General features: G+C 57.5%; 3 protein-coding genes and 1 long non-coding RNA gene across 6 annotated transcripts; all 4 read left to right on the top strand.

The window, feature by feature from the left end:
• Positions 1 to 59: 59 nt before the first annotated feature.
• Positions 60 to 2228, top strand: LOC116779892. The gene is made up of 6 exons (XM_032674386.1): positions 60 to 89; positions 207 to 250; positions 564 to 906; positions 1269 to 1335; positions 1438 to 1579; positions 2147 to 2228. Exons 1-6 carry the CDS (start codon positions 81 to 83, stop codon positions 2226 to 2228), a joined length of 687 nt encoding a protein of 228 aa, XP_032530277.1. The 5' UTR covers positions 60 to 80.
• On the top strand, positions 1748 to 6847 carry LOC116779894 (histone H3-like centromeric protein A). Of its 3 annotated transcripts, none has more exons than XM_032674389.1 (5): positions 1748 to 2629; positions 3471 to 3598; positions 4044 to 4135; positions 5528 to 5602; positions 6235 to 6847. In XM_032674389.1, exons 1-5 carry the CDS (start codon positions 2289 to 2291, stop codon positions 6256 to 6258), a joined length of 660 nt encoding a protein of 219 aa, XP_032530280.1. In that variant the 5' UTR covers positions 1748 to 2288; the 3' UTR covers positions 6259 to 6847. The 3 variants fall into 3 exon arrangements, with proteins under 3 accessions (XP_032530280.1, XP_032530282.1, XP_032530281.1); XM_032674391.1 differs by lacking the exon at positions 1748 to 2629 and adding an exon at positions 2649 to 3282 and having other exon boundaries at positions 3471 to 3605; XM_032674390.1 differs by lacking the exon at positions 1748 to 2629 and having other exon boundaries at positions 3414 to 3605.
• A 612-nt stretch (positions 6848 to 7459) lies between these two features.
• LOC116779918 (toll-like receptor 13) lies at positions 7460 to 11504 on the top strand. The gene is given in 15 exon segments (XM_032674430.1): positions 7460 to 7693; positions 8256 to 8557; positions 8560 to 8760; positions 8763 to 8858; positions 8861 to 9633; positions 9635 to 9685; positions 9687 to 9776; positions 9778 to 9924; positions 9926 to 10030; positions 10032 to 10199; positions 10202 to 10322; positions 10325 to 10677; positions 10679 to 10778; positions 10781 to 10818; positions 10820 to 11504. Coding segments are annotated over 15 exon segments (2934 nt in total). The 5' UTR covers positions 7460 to 7547; the 3' UTR covers positions 11063 to 11504.
• Positions 11505 to 11956: 452 nt separating this feature from the next.
• On the top strand, positions 11957 to 13874 carry LOC116779920. The gene is made up of 2 exons (XR_004354253.1): positions 11957 to 12818; positions 13533 to 13874. It is a non-coding gene; the product is annotated as an uncharacterized LOC116779920 (long non-coding RNA).
• Positions 13875 to 20357: the final 6483 nt, after the last annotated feature.

Genomic DNA, 20357 nt, shown 5'->3' with positions numbered 1-20357 from the left:
CGGCGCCCGCCCGTCATCTCCTGCGGCCAATCAGCGCCCGAGAAGGGGCCGTTGGGGCGAGGCCTGGCGGAGCGCGGGCCATGGAGCGGGTGAGGGCGGAGGGGACCCCGGGACCGGGGGGGATTTTGGGGGTCCAGGAGGGGATTTTGGGGGGTGCAGGGGAGGATTTTGGGGTTCCCGCGTCACCCTCCACGGCTTCCCCCCAGGGACTCGGCCTGGAGCAGCGAGCGGAGCGACTGGTGCGAAAGAGGTGGGGGAGCGGCACGGCCGCCAAGCGATTCCCGGACCTGCCAGAATCCCCCTCAGTTCCCTGCTCTGCCCTCCCAGGAGCCCCTTGGGGACGCCCAACTGCCCCCCCCCCCGGCCCCAAGTACTTCCTTCCGACCTCACAACCCCTCAAATGCCCCCGGGGTCCCCAAACCCCTCGCGGGGAGGGCGATGGGGGGGGGGGGGCGGTATTTGAAGGGTCCCAACCTGCCCTTCCCCCCCCCAGCCAGGTCCTGCTCAGGCCCCGCCCCCGTGGGCCAGAGGGGCGGAACCTCCGCTTAGCTCCGCCCCCGCAGGCCCCGCCCCCGACGACCCCCTCATCCAGTGGCGTCTGAGGCGGCGCCGTGGGGAGGAGCTTGCGCTGGACACGTGCCCAGTGGGCGGGCGACGCACTGGAGTCACGTGAGCCCTCCGAGACCCCAATCAGGGGCCACTTCTGCACCTCCCACACCAGGGGCGACCTCGTCCTGGCCCGACTCCCAGGAGTCCTTGCAGTGGGAACCATGCCTGCGGTCACGTGATGCCACTGGGGCCCTGTGGGGGCGCCATGTTGGGTGTCACGTGATCCTCAGGATCTGCGGCCAATCAGGAGTGGCGTCCAGGATGCCCAGAAGGGGGCACCCTCACAGCAGGCACTGGGTGAGGGGAACTGGGGACTGAGGAGGAATTGGGGGATCTGGGGGAGCACTTAGGGGACCAGAGGGGTAATTGTGGGCTGAGGGTTCACTTGTAGGGCTGTGGAGGGAATTGTGGGGCTGGAGGGTCACTTGTGGGGCTGGGGGGCAGTTGTGGGGCTCAGAGTGATCAGTTACAGGGCCAGGGGGGCACTTGTGGGGCTGTGTGGGTGAACTGTGGGCTGAACGGGGGCACTTGTGATTGAGGCACTTGGGGGTTGGGGGTCACTTATGGGGCTGGGGGGCAATTGTGGGGCTAGGGCACCCCTTGCAGGGTGGGGGGGGGGTACAGTGGGGTGGCCCCCCCATGACCTCTGGCCCCTCCAGTTTGTCCCCAGGACCCTATCCTGCGGCTGCTGCGGTGCCACCACCGGGCCCTACGAGAACAGCTCTGGTATGCCCCCCCCCCGCCCCCCCTGATTTTGGGGGGATCCTCCTGCCCCTACCCCTTCCCCACATCCCCCTGACCCCCTTTGCTCTCCCCTTTCTCCCCCAGGGCTGTTGAGACCCTTCTGGAGCCCACCAGGTACCCCCCCCAACCTGGGGGGGGCCAATAAAGCAATGAAACCCCAAAGCTGCAGCTTCACGGACCCCAGAATCCCCTCCCCCACCTTTGGGTCACTCCAAATGCCCCAAGAGTGTTGGCTCGGGGGCTGTTGGAGGTCTAGGGGGCCTATGGGGGTGTTTGGGGTGGGGTTCTGGGAGTCTCATGAAGGAGTTTTTTGGGAGGGATTCTGAGAGTGTTGGGGGGTCTGAGGGGCATTTGAGGGTCCCTGGGGCATTAGCAGGGGGCTGTAACTGGCCATGGGGTGTTTTGGGGAGCCCAGGATGGGCTTGGGGGCCCTGGGGTTTATCGGGGGAGGGCCTCACCTGGCTCCTCCACCTTCACCTTCACGGCCAACACGGGGTGGGGGGACACCAGAATGCCCCCACCCCTGGGGGAGGGGTGAATGAGGGGCATCCCAAATTGCCCCCGGAGCCCACAGAACCTGCTCCCTCCGAACTGCCGCCTCCCATTGGCTGCCGTGCCCGCCCATCAACACTGCCAACCAATCAGCACCCGAGAATGCGTGGTTGGGGTGGTGCCTTTGGCTGAGTCACTTCACTTGGTGGACTACAACTCCTGTCATGCGGCCCCGTTAGAGAGAGGGTTGTCCCTGAGTGCCCCCCAAACAGCCCCCAAATTCCCTCCCCTAACGCCCAAGGGGCCCCAGGCATCGCAGCGATGATGATGATGATGGAGGGAAAGCCATCCCATCACAGCTCCAGGAACAGTTCAGCCTTTAATTAAAACTTCAGTTAAAACTGCAATTGCTGCTGTGGGGGAGGAGCGCAGGTCCATATTCCATGGGGTCAGTCCCAAAGGAACTGCTCAGGTCCACATTCCATGGGGTCAGTCCCGAAGGAACTGTTCCAGGTCCACATTCCATAGGGTCAGTCCCGCAGGCACTGCTTCAGATCTCTTTCCATGGTCCCTTTCCTGCCGGGCACTGGCAGGCACTGGGAGCTCCTGGCCCATGCTGGGAGCCCAAAAGGGACACACTGGGAGCAACTGGATCAACTGGAAGATACTGGAACCATACTGGATGTACTGGGACCACAACTGGAGCAACTAGGATCATACTGAGAGCAACTGGAACCATGCTGGGTTCATACTGGGAGTGTCTGGAACCACACTGGGGCAACTGGTACCATACTGGGACTGACTTGGACTGATGGGGGATCATACTGGGAGTGACTGGGATCATATTGGGATCATTCTAGTATTGACAGGAATTGACTGGGACTACTGTAATTGTGACTAGGATCAGCTGGGATCATACTGGACTCACACTGGGACTGACTGGAAGTCACTAGGATCATATTGGGACCAAACTGGGATCATTCTGAGAGTGACTGGGATCACAGTGGTAACATTCTGGTAGGGATAGGAATTGACTAGGACCATTGTGGGTGTGACTGGGATCATACTGGGAGTGACTGAAATCATACTGGGATTGTATTGGGAGTGACTGAAATCATACTGGGATTGTATTGGGAGTGACTGGGGTCATACTGGACTCACACTGGGAGTGACTGGAAATCACTAGGATCATATTGGGGGACTGGAATCAATCTGGGCGCGACAGGGATCACACCGAGACCATATGGGGACCATAGTAGGATCTCCGCCGCGCTGGGTGCCGCGGGGCGTGGCCACTGTAGATTTATGCTAACGACTCCGCGGCCGCCGCTGCACCATCGAGTCGCGGCCTCCGGGCGGGGCGGAGCGGTTGCGGTCCGCGATTGGCGGGGGCGGTGCGTACGGAAGTGACGTTCGAGCGGCGCAGAGCGGCGGGAGGTTTGAACGGCGGCGGGTCCGGAGGGGTCCGGGAGTGACATCACGGCGGTGAACAGGGGGGAAGCACACCCGGGAAGGGCGAGGGGGTCTCACCGGCTGCCTGGACCTGCCCTGACCCCCCCCCCGGTCCCACCGGCTGCCTGGACCTGCCCTGACCCCCCTCCCCGGTCCCACCGGGTCCTCTCCAGCGTCTCCCTGACTCTCGGACCCCGCACCGAGCCCGTGGTGTGGTGGCCTCGCCATGCCCCGCCCCAAGCCCACCCCCCGGCGGCGTCGCCCCCCTCCAGCCCCGCCATCGCCCCCCCCGCGCCGGCGGGTACGGAGTGAGTGTGGGGGGATACCCCTATGGACACCCCTATAAACCCCCCTAGAGCCCACCATACCCCCTATGGACCCCATATGGACCTCCTATAGCCCCCATATCCCCTGTTCCTACAGACTCCCATAAATCCCCTATAGCCCCTATACCCTGTCCCCTATAGCCCCCCATACTTGCTGTCCCCTGTAGCCCCCTATAGATCCCTCCCCCATGTCCACCCAGGCCCTATAGAATCCCTTATACCCTCATAGCCCCCTGTACTCCCCCATAGCTCCCCACTGTCCCTCTCACCCCTGCAGCCCCCCATAGATTCCCTGTAGCCTCGTGTCTCCCCAGGCCCTATAGATCCCCTAAGTCCCCTATACCCCTCCTGTGCCTCCCAGGCTCTACAGATCTCCTATAGATTCCCTATAGCCCCCATACCTCCCTTTGTCCCCTCCAGGATTCCGCCCGGGCCAGCGGGCACTGCAGGAGATCCGCCGCTACCAGAGCAGCACCCGCCTGCTGCTGCGGCCTCTGCCCTTCTCACGGCTGGTGAGACCCCAAACCAACCCTGGAATGCCCCAAACCAACCCCTGGGAACCTCCCAAACCCCAACAGCCACCCTGGGACCCCCAAACTGACCCCCAAACACACCCTGGGACCTCCAAACCCACCCCTGGGCACCCGCCTGCTGCTGCACTGGCTCTTCTCACGGCTGGTGAGACCCCAGACCAATCCCTGGGAACCCCCCAAACCCCAGCACCCACCCTGGGACCCCCAAACTGACCCCCAAACACACCCTGGGACCTCCAAACCCACCCCTGGGCACCCGCCTGCTGCTGCAGCCTGGCCCTTCTCATGGCTGGTGAGACCCGCAACTGACCCCCAAACCCAACACCCACTCCTGCGCCTCAAACCAAGCCCTGCACCCCCAAACCAACCCCTGGGACCCCCAAACCAACCCTTGCCCTCCAACACCCACCCCTGGGCCCCCACCTGCTGCTGCGCCTGGGTCCTTCACCTTCCTGGTGAGACCCCAAAACCCACCCTGGGACCCCCAAACTGACTCCAGACACACCCTGGGACCTCTAAACCCACCCATGGGCACCTGCCTGCTGCTCCAGCCTGGCCCCTTTGCCCATCTGGTGAGACCCCAAAAAACCGACTCCAAAAGCCCAACCAACCTCTAGGACTCCCAAGTGACCCTCAGAACCCCCCCAAACTCCCCGAGGACCTTGCTGGGATCCTCCAGCCCCTCTCAGAACCTCCCAAATCCACCTGGGACTCCCTAAGCACTCCCTGAGACCCCTAAGTCCACCCTGAAATCTCCTGACAGCCCAAATCCTCCCCGGCCCCCTCTCATGCACCCCCTGGGACCCCTCAAACAATCCCCAGGATCCCTTCAAATCCAACCCAAATTCCCCCTGGGGTCCCCCCAAATCCAGCCTAGAACCCTTCAACCTGCCCTGGGACCCACCCAAACACCCTCTGGGACCCCCCAGATCCACACTGTGACCCCCCCAAAGTGTCACTGTGTCCCCCGATCCCCCTCCTGGATGTCCTCAGGGTGGTGTCCCCATGTCCCTGTGCCTGGGGTATCCCCAGGGTGTCCCCCTCATGATGTCCCCGTGACCTCACTCCCCAGGGCATCCCCAAGATATCCCCAGAGCGTCCCTGTCCCTGGGGTCCCCAGAGTGTGTCCAGGGTGACAACCAGGAGTCCCAGGATGTCCCCAGGGTGGTAACCCCAGCCCAAGGTGTCCCCATATCCCCCTCATGTTTCCCACTGTCCCCCCACTCCCTGTGTCCCCTGCTGTCTCCATGTTGCCCCCATGTCCCTGTGTCCCCTGAGCTGTCCCCATGTCCCCCCCATGTCCCTGTGTCCCTATGTCCCCTCCATGTCCCTGTGTCCTCTGAGCTGTCCCCATGTCCCCCCCTGTCCCAGGTGCGGGAGCTGTGCCTGCTTTTCACCCGGGGGTTGATTATCGCTGGCAGCGCCTGGCCCTGCTGGCCCTACAGGAGTGGGGGGGCCCAGGGGCTGGGGGGGTCCTGTGGGAGCTCAAGGAGGGCCCAGGGGGCTGGGGGAGTCCTGGGGAGCTGAGGGGGGAATAGGAGGGTCCTATGGGGGCTTGTGGGAGACCTGGGGTACTGGGTGGGGGGTACCAGAGGGGCTGAAGGGATCCCATGGGTGCTAGGGGGTTCCCATGAGGGTGGGAGGGTCCTATGGGTGCTGAGGGTCCTTGGGGCTGAGGGATCCAGGAAGGTCTCTGGGTGCTGAGGGGGGCTGGATAGGGCCTGTGGGAGCTGAAAGGTTTGGTGAGGGGGGTCTCATGGGAGCTGAGAGGAGAGTCTGGGAGGGTCCCCATGGATGTGAGGGGGTCTCAGGGGGGCTGAGGGGGTTCTATGGGTGCTGGGGTAGGGGACCATGGATGTTTAGAAGATCTCTGGGGCATCTATGGTGCTGGGAGGGGGGCTGTCAGGGCACAAGGGGGCCCCTCACCCATTTAGGGCCACAGGATGTTTCATTTCCCCCAGTCCCCTGTGGGTGGGTTTGGAGAGGGTGTCTGGGGGTTTTGGGGGTCGCTGCCTCCTGGGGATGGCTGAGGGAAATCGGGGGGGGTTTGGGGGCTCCCCCTGATTTTTTTGGGGTGCAGGCAGCAGAGGCCTTCATCGTGAGACTGCTGGAGGATGCGTACCTGTGCTCGCTGCCCGCAGGGTCACCCTGTTCCCCAAGGACCTGCAGCTGGTTCGGCGCCTGCGAGGGCCCGAGTGGGGGGGCATCTGAATGGGGACCCCCACCCTGCACTGGTACCCACCCCCAACACCCCCAGCCTGGGGGGGTGAGAGCCTCACACCCCTGATCTTATTGGGGCTCCTATGGGACTATTGTGCTGAGACACTGCCCCAGCCTGTGGGGGCCCCCCACACTGGGATCCCCCTGAGTGTACCCCCAGAACCCACCCCCAGGGATCTTGCAGCCCAGAGCCCCCTCTCCAAGGGTCGTCCCCATGGGACATGACACCCCAGTCCTGACACCCCAGTCTTGTTTGGTATCCCCCGCACAGACCCCACCCTGGGACCCCTCTCCAGCCCCCCCACGGACCCTCACCCCGGATCCCCACCAACCCTCCCAGGGTCCCAGCCCAGGTGGGGTCCCCTTCTTGATTCTAGCACCCCTCAGATTTGGAGACCCCTGTCCATGACCCCCCACTTTGGGAATCCCCCCAGGTCTGCTACACCCCAATAAATGTCTGTGACCCTCCAAGAGCTGCCGGATAAAGGGAAAGAATGGGAGGTGGGAGGGGGAGGGCTCTGGAGACTGGGATGAGAACACCTGGGAGGGGGAATCTGGGGGGGGCAGGTGCCACCATGGGGCTCTGGAGAGATTGGGATGGGGGACACTGGCGGGGGGGTGCGGGGACAGGAGTGTCTCAGTGTTTAAGGGGTTCCTTTTTTAGTGGTGGGGGCTGTGTAGGGGGAGGGGTTGTGGGGGTGGGGCTTAGGGGTTCACTTTATGGGCGGGGTCAGTTCTTCAGGGGTGGGGCATAGGCTTGGAAACAAGACCCTCAAACTCAGGGACCCCTAAAAACACCCCAGGGACACACCTGGCACCCCAGGAACCCCCCTTGCACCTCAGGGACCCCCATCACAGGGTGGGGACCAGGGACCCCTAAACACCCTCAGGGATCCCTACTGAAACCCCAGGCCCCTCCCCTGCACTTCCAGATCCCTGAACCCCCAGACCCCAATGTACCCCAATGTCTGTAGCCTAAGAGACACCCCCAGACCCCAATAGCCCCCCTAGACCTCCATAACCCCCCCAGACTGAAATACACCCCCCCATGCAATGCCTCCCAGCACCCTTATAACCCCCCCAGAACCCAGTATCCCAGACTCTGACACACCCCAATCCCTGCGGCCCTCCAGGGTCCCCCCAGCCCCCTATAACCCTCTCAGATCCCAATATGCCCACAGACCCTGATGTACACAGTCCCTGCAGCCCCTCTGAACCCCTCCATAGCCCCCCCAGCTACCCAAATTCACCAGTACACCCAGTACAGCCCACTGGAGACCAGTATAACTCAGTACTTCCCCCGAGGAACCAAACCAGGTGGGTCGGTTTGGGGGGATGGGGAAGAGGAACCAAGAACAGGCGGGGGGAGCAGGAATTAAGGGGGGGAGAAGGGCATGGGACTGAGGGTCCCAGGGACCCCCACAGGGGCTCACCAGGAGGGGGGTGACCCAGCTGTGCCCCCCCCAGCCTCTTTGGGGACACCCAAATCCATCTGGGCAGGGGCCGCCTCCAGTCACGTCATGGGGGGGGTGGGGAGGGAAGCAGTGACACAAAACAATACCCAAAACTTCCCTTTTCTGCCGCAAAATCGCTTGAGGCTGAGGCGGCAGCACGGTGGGATCCCGCCGGGGGGGAGATGGGGTCCCCAAAATCCCTGGGGACTGGGGGGCAGGGGGTCCCTAGAGTATGGATGAGGGGTCCCTAGAGTGTGGATGAGGGGTCCCTGGGTGCTGGGGGGGGGTCCCAGGGTGCTTGGGGGCTCCCTGGAGTCTGTGAGGGGGATCCCGGGGGTGGTATGTGAGAGGCCCTGAGCCCTGAGGGGGGTCCCTCGGTTGCTGAAGACATCCCTCACTCCTCTCTCCCCCTCTCTGCCTCTCAGGATCCCCCCAGGACAGGGCAGGATGTATGCTCCACTGCTGGTGACACTGGTGACACTGGTGACAGTGCCCACGCGCGTCTCTCCCTACGGCTTCCGCAACTGCATCCAGGCTCCGTGGGACCTGGGGCTGTTCCGCTGCGTCCAGCGCTTCCTGACCACCGTGGGGGCTGCCGTGGGTGACCTCCCCGCCAACACCACCTCCCTCAACCTCTCGGTCAACACCCTGCACCAGGTGCCCCCTGACGCCTTTGCCACCTCCCGGCTCCGCACCCTCGACCTGACCCACAACCGGCTGGAGTTGCTGGCCCGGGGGCTTTCCGTGGGCTGCTGGCACTGACCCACCTGGACCTGGCCCACAACCACCTGTCAGTGCTGCCCACAGGGGTCTTCACTGGGCTGGGCAACCTGAGCACGCTGCGGCTGGACCACAACCCGCTGCTCGCTGTGGCCCCGGGGGCCCTGCGGGCACTGCCCATGCTGGCCACACTGCAGCTGCGGGGAGGCCGTTGAGTGCCCTGGGCCCCGTGGCCACGGCTGTGGGGCACCTTCCCCGCCTGGGTCTGCTCGACCTGTGCGGCAACACCCTGTCAGCACTGGCGCCGGGCTACCACCTGCACTGAGGGTCCTACTGCTCTGCAACAACTCCCTGGGGGCTCTGTCAGGGGCGGCCCCCGAGGTGCTGCCCGAGGGGCTGCAGGTGCTTGACCTGTCCTACAACAACATCTCGGACCCAGCACCCCTTGGCCGGCTGCACCTGTACAACCTGACACGGCTGCACCTGGCTGGGAACCCACTGGACGTGGCACGGCTGCTGAGGGTGGTACCCCCGCGGTGCGTGGACGTGTCAGGCCTGCAGGTGGGCGCGGGGGGCTTGACCGAGTTGTGCCAGCACCTTGCGGGGCCGTGGCTGCAGCGGCTGCAGCTGCGGCACATGGGGCTGGCAGCGATGCCTGCCAACGCACTGGCTGACTGCCCGGTGCTGGGTGCCCTGGACATATCTGGCAACCGGCTGCAGAATTTGAGCTGTGTGGGGCAGCTGCTGGGCCCGGCACAGCGCGCGGCGCTGGGTGAGCTGGTGGCCGAGCACAACCTACTGCGGTGGCTGCCGTCGTGCCACGGGGCCCCAGTGCTGCGGCGGCTCTACAACGTGTCCCTGCGCTTCAACCGCATCCTGGTGGCCGGTCCCCGTGCCTTCGCCAACACTCCAGCACTGCGGCGACTGCGGCTGGATGTGAACGGACTGGCGCGGCTGGACCGTGCGGCGCTGTGGGGACTCCACAACCTGCAGCACCTGCGACTCGACAACAACCTGCTCACCGACCTCCTGCCTGGCTCCTTTGCCGACCTGCACCAGCTGCGTACTCTCAACCTGCGCAACAAACCGCGTGGCTGTGCTCTTCCCCGGCACCTTCAGGGGGCTCATACACCTGCCAGACCCTTGACCTGGGTGGCAACAACCTGCGGCACTGCGGCCGCCGCGCTCCAGGGGCCTGCCCCCAGCTGTTCCGGCTCTACCTGGACCCGCAACCGGCTGCTGGAGGTGAGCGAGGGCAGCGTCCGGCCAGTGCATACCACGCTGGGCGTGCTAGACCTGGCGCGCCAATGCGCTGCGCTACCTGAGCAGCACCCACGGCAGCCACCACCATTCCGCCACCTGCACCAGCTCTATGGACCTGACGCGGCAGGCGCAGCAGCCGTACGGGCTGCGCGTTGGTCCCCACATTCGCTTCTTCCAGGGCTTGGGTGCCCTGCGCTCACTGTACCTGTCACAGAATGCAACTCTCGGCTGTGCCTGCCGACGCCTTCGACGACCTGGCACAGCTACAGTACCTGACGCTGGACGACGGCAGTGTGGGATGGGTGCCCTGCCTGCCGCGTCTTCAAGAACCTGAGCGCCTGCGCAGTCTGGACCTGGAGGAGCGCGGGGCTGCGTGGGCTACGGCCCCGAGGTCTTTGGCAATATGACGCAGCTGGAGGAGCTGCGCCTGGCCAAGAACGAGCTGCGCGGGCTGGACACGGCACTTACCACACGCCTGCCTGCCCTGCGCTACCTAGACCTGCGCAAATGCCACTGAGCTGCAGCTGTGCCAACGTCTGGCTGCCAGCCTGGCTGGCACAGGGACTGTGCAGGTGGTTACCTGTACAACTACACCTGCGGCGAGGCGGGCGGGGCCCCGGCATACTGCACAGCTTCGACACACGTGTGTGCTACCTGGACATGGGGCGGTACCTGTTCGCAGGGACAGCACCGGCCGTGCTGCTACTGCTGGCGCTGCCGCTGCTGCACCACCGCGGGTACTGGCGGCTGCGCTACCACCGTACCTGCTGCAGGCATGGGCACCGCGGACGCTGGCGGCGGGGAGCGGCGCCGCTACACCTACGACCCTTCGTGTCCTACAACTCTGCGGACGAGCGCTGGGTGCTTGGAGGAGCTGGTGCCCGAGCTGGAGCACGGGGCCCTGCGGCTCTGCCTTCACCACCGTGACTTCCGCCCCGGCCGCGCCATTGTGGACAACATCGTGGATGCGTGTACAACAGCCGGCGCACGGTGTGCGTGGTGAGCGCGCGGGTACCTGCGCAGCGAGTGGTGTTCGCTGGAGATCCAACTTGCCAGCTACCGCCTCTTCGACGAGCTGCGTGATGTCCTTGTGCTCGTCTTCCTCGAGGACATCCCTGAGGCTGAGCTCTCAGCCTTCCACCGCATGCGCCGTGTGCTGCTGCGCCGCACCCACCTGCGCTGGCCCAGGGAACTCTTGCCCGGCCCCTCTCTGGGCCAAGCTCAGGGGTGCCCTGAGTGGTGGGGATGAGGAGGAGGAGGACAGGGAGAGGGAGAGAGGCACAACAGGGACCCCCAGGGAGGTTCCCCCTCAGAACAGCAGCTTTCTGCCCCAAATCGTGATTTTGTCTCTGGGGAATGTGCCTGAGCAGTGAGGAGAAAGAGGAGGAGGAGGAGGGGAGTGGTCAGGGAGGAAGGCTGTCCTGACATGGCTGGGATCCCTGGGGAGATTCCCCTCAGAAAAACAGTTTTGTGCCCCAAAATCACTGGGTTTCCTCTGGGGAATGTGCCCTGGGCAGTGAGGAGGAGGAGAGGACATGGAGAGGGAGTGAGAAGGAGGAAGGTATGTCTGGCACGATCAGGACCCCCAGGGAGGTTCCCCCTCAGAAAGCAGTTTCTGCCCCCAGCTCACTGTTTTTTTCTCTGGGGAATGTGCCCTACACAGGGAGGATGATGGCAAGGAGGGGGAGTGGGAGGAGGAGGAGGAGGAAAGCTCCAAGGTAAGAGAACAGCTGCCCTAGAGCAGCCTCACCCTGGTGCAACCATGACCCCCAGGGACATTCCCTAACGGTGGAGAGGGACAGATAGAAATGCTCACAAATCAATATGATCAGCAAAAATGTCCGCTTTATTAGAGGAAAGGCAGCTTATATGCTGCTTGTGACACAGAGACATGTGATTCCTTTCCCAGGTTACATTGGATACATAAGGAAAACACACTGAGCTGTACAGTATTAATTGGACCCACAGCAGGTGTCCATAAAACTTGTTTCCTGCCAAAAGAATTCCTCCTTCACCTTGGCACAAGGCCTGCAGCCATATTAGTGGTGCAGTATTTTTTCTGTCTGCACCCAGCCATGCCAAGGCAAAGGTCTCCGAAATGCAATAGAAATTGTTCACACAATTTCTGTCCTCGACAATTGCCCATCAAAAAAATGGCTTTTCGCCCCCAAATCCCTGTTTTTCCAGTGGGAAATGTACCCTGTGCAGTGGGGACAACGGTGAGGAGGAGGAGGAGAGGGAGGCAAGCTGGACATCAATGCCCCCAACCCCAGCAGCTCCAGAGACCCTTGAGAATGGTCCTTCCTGGAGCCTCTGGCAGAAAGTACCTTGGGAAACTTGAGGATGATCCCTGGGATTCTGGAGTTTTGGGATACAAAGGATCCAAGGCCTGTTACACCCCCTCTGGAAGAAGAGATCCTGACAGCTTCTGAAAGGGTTCGAGCTACTTCAGAAGTGATTGGCACTGAAGCACAGCTCTTCCTGGCACCCTGACTGCCAGTGCTGGGCTGGATGTTGAAAAGGAAAGTCCCTTCCACACATCATGCCAATGATGCCACATGGAGCCAGTGGATGGCTCTGGTCACACAGCAAGATCACACAGAAACCCCAGTTAGTCAGGGATCTTGGAATTTGTCACAAACTGACCTGAAGGTGAAAATTTCAGACTATCATCATCAGAGGAGGAGGAGCCACATGCTGAGGAGGCCCCACCCCACATTATCAGCTCCCAGAAAATGAAAAGCAGCACGCTCTCTTCACTGACAGTTCCTGACATGTTGTAGGGACAACAGGTGGATTGCGATGCTAAGATTAAAGTGTCTCGGGTGGATCTGGACTGGCAACACTAGAGTGAATTATTTCTGGCTCAGTGGGCCCAGGACGCCTCAGGTCATCAGGAAGAGATGGAACATTGGCTTATGATGGAGGGGTGGATTTAACCATAGACACCATGTCCTGGGTTATTCATGACTGCGAAACGTGCTGAGAACAAGAAGGACAACCAGGTAAAGCCTCTGTGGGATGGGGGATGATGGTGGAAATACAGATATGGGGAGGCCTGGCAGATGGATCACATCATACCCTGTGTTTACAATGGTGGGAACAAGCCTGGACAGCTGGACAAACACCCTGTGCTCACACCACTGCCTGGAAGAAGATCTTGGGCCTAGAAAGTGAGTCCTGTAGGAACATGGCCCCTAGAAAGAATTGAGAATTTCAAAACATCCTCATGGACCCCTGGGCCAGACAGCTTAGGATGGAGTGGGTGTATCATATTCCCCATCATGCACCAGCCACTGGGAAAGTTGAATAGAACAATGCACCATTCAAAACCACCTTGAAAGCGTTGGGTGGTGGGACCCTGAAACATTGGGATCTCTATTTAGCCAAGGCTACCTGGTCAGTTCACACCCGAGGCTCCACCAACTGAGCTGGCCCTGCCCATCAGAACCTCCCTGTACCATCGGAGGGGATAAAGTCCCCATGGTGCACATGAGGAACGTGTGAGGGAAGACAGTTTGGATCAGTCCTGCCTCAAACAAAGGCAAACTCAACTGTGAGATTGTTTTTGCTCAAGGATCTGGGGGCACTTGCTGGGTGACGCAGAGGGACAGGGAAACACGGTGTGTACCTCAAGGGGATTTGGTTTGGGTGAGAACAGTCTGCGATGTTCAGTTGTATAATACTGGTTGCTGAATGACACTGCCACTGTGTCCCAGAACTCCAATGGACAATGAGGATGGACTGCTCCAGATACACTAGTCGTGAGCTCCTGATGCAGCTTGAAACCAGCCCACAGCACCCCAGCCCTGCCCTGGGAGACATCCAGGGTGGATAGAACCCACAGTCATGGACTAAATGAACTCAACAGACACCTCAGAGGGACAGCATTGACTGGGGAAGTGATTCCTGTGCTTGTGTGTGTATATATATATATATATATATATATATATATATATATATATCACTTGCCTCTCTCGTGCTCTCTGTTATTAATATTGTTGCTGTTGCTGTTCCTTTTCTTATCTCCTTGCAGTTTCCAGTAAACGTTCTTATCTCAACTGTGATCTTCACCTTTTATGCCTCCAATTCTCCTCTCCAATGTGGTTTGGAGTTATTGTGGGAACAATGAACTGGGCAGTTCCATCCCTAAAGCACAACACAAAGCACCCCATGGCCTGGACATGTGCTAGCAGCCCTGCAGGAGGAACCCTATCCTCTGGACAAGGTAGATATTCCCAGGAATTTCAGGAGGTAGAGCAAAACAAGGCCTGTTTTCAAGGAGCTGGTCAAAGTCCTCATCTCTTTTACTTTTGAGGGGGGAGGTAGAGGCTTGGTTTGTGTGTAAAATCTCTCTGTGGATGCTGACATTTACTGAGCCACATGGTGTGAGCTCAGAGCTGTCCCTGCTTGGAGCTGGGACATTGGACTGCAGAGCACTGAGCTCCCTTCCCTCCTGAACTGTCCTATAAACTTCCTGACTGGACAGTCCACCTGCCTGTCAGGTGTGCCCTGAATGGCATCCCAAGGCAAAGGAATGCTCCTCCCAGTTTAATGCCATGAACAAACATGGTGAGAGTTGTGTCCTCTGAGCCACGATAGAGGTGCTGAACTGCCCAGGTCTCAGCAGAGTCCCCTGTGCTGCCCCACAATGCCCCAGTATGTCCCAGTGGACACCAGGGACGGTGTGACCCCTTCACCTCTGCTCTCTCAGCATCATCATCCAGCTGCCTTTTCTGCTCAACTCTTTGTCTGCCCACGCAGGCTGTGATGGCCTCTCTTGGGTAAAAGAACACTGAGGGAGACCAGACCGAAAGTCTTGCTGGAGCTGAGATAAAAAACATCCCTCAAGAAACCTCTGCCTTTTAAACTGGGTGAGGAATTGGCTGGATGGAGCAGCCAGAGAGGTGGTCAATGGTCTATTAATTGCAGTGGAAAGGAGGTATGTAGCTACTTGGGTTATTCTCTATAAAACTATAATATATCACTTCAGAAATACATAAGAAGGAAAAAGAAGGAAAGGACAAGAGTAGGTAGTGGAGAAGAAAGATCTCACCCCCCATGGATCCAGCAATGAGACCTGATTGTTTCAATTTCTGTGGTCAAAAGGATACTTGAGGTCTTGATCCTTTGGTGTTGGGGGCCCACAAAACAAAGAGTTCAATGTGTCAATAATGCATGCTCAGGTTCACATGGGAACACCCAGGTACTCCCCCATGGAGAGTTCCATGCTTCCAAAAGCATGGCAATTCAGGTCCTAGAAATGTGAATTCTTTCTCTTTTTATGGAAATTTGGGAATTAGGATTAAAATACCAGCATGGTTTATGTAAGTATTTGGAGAGCTGTGGAAAGGAGTTGTGTGTATTAGAATCAAAGAATCATGTAATGGTCTATTTTGGAAAGGACCTAAAAGAGCAGCTCATGCATCACCCCTACCATGGGCAGGGACAACTTTTAAAATTTCAGGTTGCACAAAACTCCTAACCTTGGACACTTCCAGGCAGGGGGGAAAACAGTTATGGTTTTGTGCCAGTCTCCTCATAAGTCATGTCCTCCTCATATCCAGTTGAAGTCTACCTTCATTCATTTTAAAGCCATTGCCTTGTACTCGCTCTGTGAGTACAAGACTTGGGAAAAAAATTTCACTCCATCCTTCCTGGACTAAGCACACACTGTTTCCATCTGCAAAAACCTTGGAGAGGACCCGGAAATCTCTCAAGTGGGGTTTGGAAGCCTCAGGCACAGGGCAAATACATGGAGGCTGAGGGTACTGGACTCGATGTGGAGAATTGAAGACAGTGCAGGAGTAGCCTGAGAGGGCTTGAAGGACAGATTCAGAGATGGTGAGTTTTCCTTCTTAGTGTAAATGAGGATGGGAAAGAAACAATGCCACTAAGGGCAGCTGGTGAGGCCCAGACTGGACATGAGGAAAAAGGAATTTCACTCCCAGGGCAGTGCTGTGCTGCAACACATCACCCAGAAGGAGTCTGGATCAGCCCAAGGCTTTGTGTGTGCAGGAAGAGCCAGGGAGGATGATGTCAGTGCAGGAAGGTGCCAGCCAGGTGGGGCAGCCGGGGGGATGACGACAACCTGCAGGGAAAGGGGCAGGGCACGGACACCGTAGGACAGCCTGGGCTGGAGAGGAGACAGGGATGGGGAGAAGCTGAAAGGCCCTGACACAACGACCTTCTGCAGGCCTTTGGCCATGGCTACTGTCTGTGCCCCTGATGCCAGGAGGAGGGGAGTGCCCCTTGCAGCCCTGGGGCCTCATGGCCTCCTTGTCCCTGCTCAGCAGCCTGGCAGGTGCCACCCCATGGTCCTGCCCTTGGCATTGCACATCCCACATGCCAGTGCCCCAGGAAGAGCCCTGAGGAATGAGGCAGGGACAGGATCTGCCTTCGCAGGGGCTGGGGGTCAGGGCTTGGCCCTTGGGTTAATGTGGTCATAAACCAGATCCAAAGGGCCATTTGGATTAAGGAAATTCATCTAGGATTACTCAGCATCGGAGCCACCTTTACCTTGCTTGTCCCTGTTGGAAACGATATAACTTTTCTAATTTTTAATGGTCCTAATTAACCTTTTAATTAGTTGTTTAATTATCATAAGCTGTGTTAGGCCTTAAATCAATTTTAGTCAGCATATAGCAAAAAGATGTCAAGCTACTTTTGTGAGAACACAGCTTAGGAAAAGTACTAAAACTGTAAATTCTGTTAAAATTAACCTTGATATGCTTCAATGATCAACACCGAGGACAGAAAGACATATTGTTGAAATTGGACATCTGAAACATTTATGGATCACAAGGACATTTTTGCAGAAACCAGCAAATAATGAAGAAGACTAACTAAAGCTCAGTATTTGTGTCAGAAAATCCCTACTGGAGGAAAAAGATGCTAAAAAGATTAAAGATTAGGACTAATTACCACACAAACCAAGAAATTAATAACCAGTAGTGGACAGAATACTAATTAATGAAAGGAAATGATGTAATTTAGAACCAGTGAACAATGATTTCTTTCTTTGTTAAAAATGCATAAATAGGTGAAAAAGTGTTGTACTGGGGTTTATGTGGAAGGCAGGAGTTTTGTCAACCTCACAAACACCTAGTGCCATGAATAAAGTAATACTTTGCTTTCTAACACTAAAAATGCAGTGTTAGAGGGTTCTGTTGTCCTGACCATTTTAGAGGTATTTGGCAACAATTTTGGGCAACCCCTGGCAGGAAAAAAGCTTTTGAAGCTCCACAGATTTATCGGATCGAGAGGTACTACTTTTGGGGAGAACCTCTGATGTCTTAATCCAGTGAGTTCAAGGCAAAGAAAATCCCTGGGAGTTTATTCAGGTATCAACACTGTCTCCATACAATCCTTAACATCCACTGGTCAGATTATGTGACCAATACGTCTGTGCTAGAACAGGCAGCAGGCACAAGTATTGAGGCCATGTTGCTGAGAACATAGCTGCGCTGGGCAGGGCACGTCTCCAGGATGAAGGACCAACCACCGCCTCCCAAAGGTCCTGCTTTATGGTGAACTTGCCACCGGCTGCCACAAGAGAGGAACCCCAAAGAGGAGATACAAGGACTCCCTGAAACAACATCTCAGCCTCGGCCATACTGATCAACAGAACTGGTCTACTCTGGCCTCCAACTGGGAGGTCTGGAGACACACCATCTATAACGCTTCTGCTTCCTTTGAGAGCGCACGCAGGATCACTCTCGAGGAGAAAAGACAATGAAGAAAGAACCGTGTCTTGCAGAATATACCACTTAAGGAGTCTTTCTGTTGTGCCTTTTGCAATCGGACATGCCTGTCTCGTATTGGCCTTATTAGCCACCAATGTGCTTGTAACAAATGTGGATAGAGCCTTCCCCAAATCTTCGTTCGAGAAGCTTAGCCATGAAAACTGAGGGTATAGAGAAGGTAAACCTAATTACAACTGCACAAAACTTGAGCTCTATAATGTAATTGGTTTATTGAACTGAAAATACAATTGATTATTTTCTATTAAATGTCATTTTAGCTGGGGATTGTTATGAAGTGAGTTGCAGTCTGACAATTTCCAAGTGGATTCAAGTCCCACCTGGTGGTGAAACTGTACAACTGGTTAACAGGGGGTGCATCTGTAGGTTCTGAAGTTACCCAGTGTCAGTTGGACAAGATGTTGTTGCCTCCTTGTGCAAGAGGTTTGCCCAGATGCTCTGGGCTTATTAAACCTTAAATTTTGTGTTAATGCTGAGGAAATGCAAACATTTAGTGAGTGTGTATTAACGTGTATTCAGTTTGTCTGTAGGAAAAAAATTCCACTCGGGAACACTTGGGCTATAAAAGTCACTTTCTGTAAGTGTGTGGAATGAATTGTATGTTTGCAGTGAATTCTAAAGTATTTGGTGAGTACGAACCATTTGGTTTTAATTCATGTGAGTTGCTAAAGCTAAAATTGTGTTTGCAGCACGACCTGGATTCGCATATGTGGGCATTGAGTTCCCACCTGGGTCAGTTTTAGGGATTGCAAGGAAAAGAAAAAGCAAAAGCCACAGGTCTCGCCCTGGTCCCTCCTGTCCCCGAGGGACGGGTCCTCGAACCTCTCCCCTGATCCTGGTTTGCATCACATCTTTCCTACAGTTTAAGATTCACGGGGTGGGGAACATCCTGATCTACACAAACTGGTAACACCATGGATGGAATGACTTATTTGGATTGTTCCCAACTGCCACAGACACTCTGGATTTAATGTTATACCCTGTTATTATAATCTGGTATTTTTACTGGTACCCATTATAAACAAGGGGGGGGCTTCCCGTGCCTTGTGGCCGGGTCCCCCGGGCTGCCGGGAGCCTTTCCTGTGCTCCGGGGGCAGGACCCCCTGCTGGGGGGGCCTCCCATGCCTCGTGGCCAGGTCCCCCGGCCTGCCGGGAGCCTTTCCTGCGCTCCAGGGGTGGGACCCCCTGCTGGGGGGGCTTCCCGTGCCTCGTGGCTGGGTCCCCCGGGCTGCCGGGAGCCTTTCCCGCGCCGCACGCGCTCCGCTCATGCGGTTGTGCCCCCGGGCGCGGCCATTGCAGGAGAAAGGAGAGACAAGGGGAGCCTTACCGGCAGGTACTGCGCCTCCATGAAAGAGGAGAAGGACGCTTCAGAGCACACAGAGGTTTGGCGTTCCAGGTTTGGGGGGAAGGGCTGGGTGGGGGGGAGGATTAGCGTAGTGTGTCAAGCGGGCCGTGGGGGTCCGCCAACTAGCAGGAGGGAGAGCGGCACAATCCCGTATGAAATGTCGCAGGTGAGTAGTGTGCCTGAAGATATGTGGAAACACAGTGGGGGAAGGATAAGGTCAGGGTGGATAGTGGGTTCTTTTAGAATAATGGGGGTCCCCGCCAGGCTGGGGCCAATAAAAGGCACCCCCGCCTGGATGGGTACTGCGGTCAGAATGTTTGCTTTGTTTGTTCTGTCTGTCTGGTTTTGGTTCTCCTGTGGCTACTGCCCAGGTTCGGCATGTTCTGGATATACTTGCTTTGCTCTGTTACATCCTGAAACAGTGGACAGGACAAAGGGTTGTCCCTGGGTACCTCCTTCAGTTTGTTTATAGGTAGGTGATAATAAAGCAGGAAATGAAAGACTTGCCCAAAGCATTCTAATAGGAACATAGTCTCTGTACCCCTGTGTGGTTGCAAGCTATATGGTACATGCCTCCAGTAGGGTCGCCCATGCCAGACAGATCAAAACCGTAGGACCAGATTTAATACATTCTTGGGCAGGATGAGCTCATTAGCGTCCTGGCAGTCATCCTAGGAGAAGGACAACTCCAATCCCAAACCCGGGCAGATGGAGCTCGCTTAGCCCTGTAAGGCCATCCAAGAGAAGGTCACTCTAATCAAATCTACGTCCTGAGGACCTCACTGCCACCGTCCAAGCTCGCTCGGCCCTGGTAGACAAACCTCAGGATTAAAGGGTGGGTTCAGTTCCGCGCACACTGTGTCTCACCTAAAAAATCCATTGCGCAGGCTTGAAGGCTTTACCCACATGCAAAAAGTCCTGTAGTGACGGGCAAGGGTCAAAACGGCAGGTGAAAAGTGCACTGGGAGCTGCAGACCCAACCCTGCATGCAGGCGGTTCAGGATATTGGTCATTTGAGACTGACCAGAGATGACAGTCTCTTGGGGCAGCACCCTGAACGACCAAGCAGCCTTTTCAAGGACAGCACTGCTTGCTCCACTCGGAGAGGGGCTTAGAAAAGGTGGCCTAAACAAAACTCATCTCCACTTTCACCCGGTTGGTTAACCACAGGCCAACGGGCATCTTCTTCCAATGCGGTCGCACAAAGATCAAAAGACAAAGGCATGCACCTGCCTCCAAAGATGTACCTAAATTAACTCTAGCATGTTGGAATATCAGAACCATGCTCGATTCTACGGATAGTGGACGTCCTGAGCGTCGGTCTGCCCTAATTGCCCATGAGCTGGCTCGTCTCAACATTGACATTGCCGCTCTCAGTGAACTTCGCCTTCACGAGGAAGGCAGCCTCAGAGAACATGGTGCCGGTTACACACTCT

This window comes from Chiroxiphia lanceolata, chromosome 32 (genome assembly GCF_009829145.1).
Source record: "Chiroxiphia lanceolata isolate bChiLan1 chromosome 32, bChiLan1.pri, whole genome shotgun sequence".
Lineage (NCBI taxonomy): Eukaryota > Metazoa > Chordata > Aves > Passeriformes > Pipridae > Chiroxiphia > Chiroxiphia lanceolata.
This window is presented reverse-complemented; position numbering and strand designations above follow the sequence as displayed.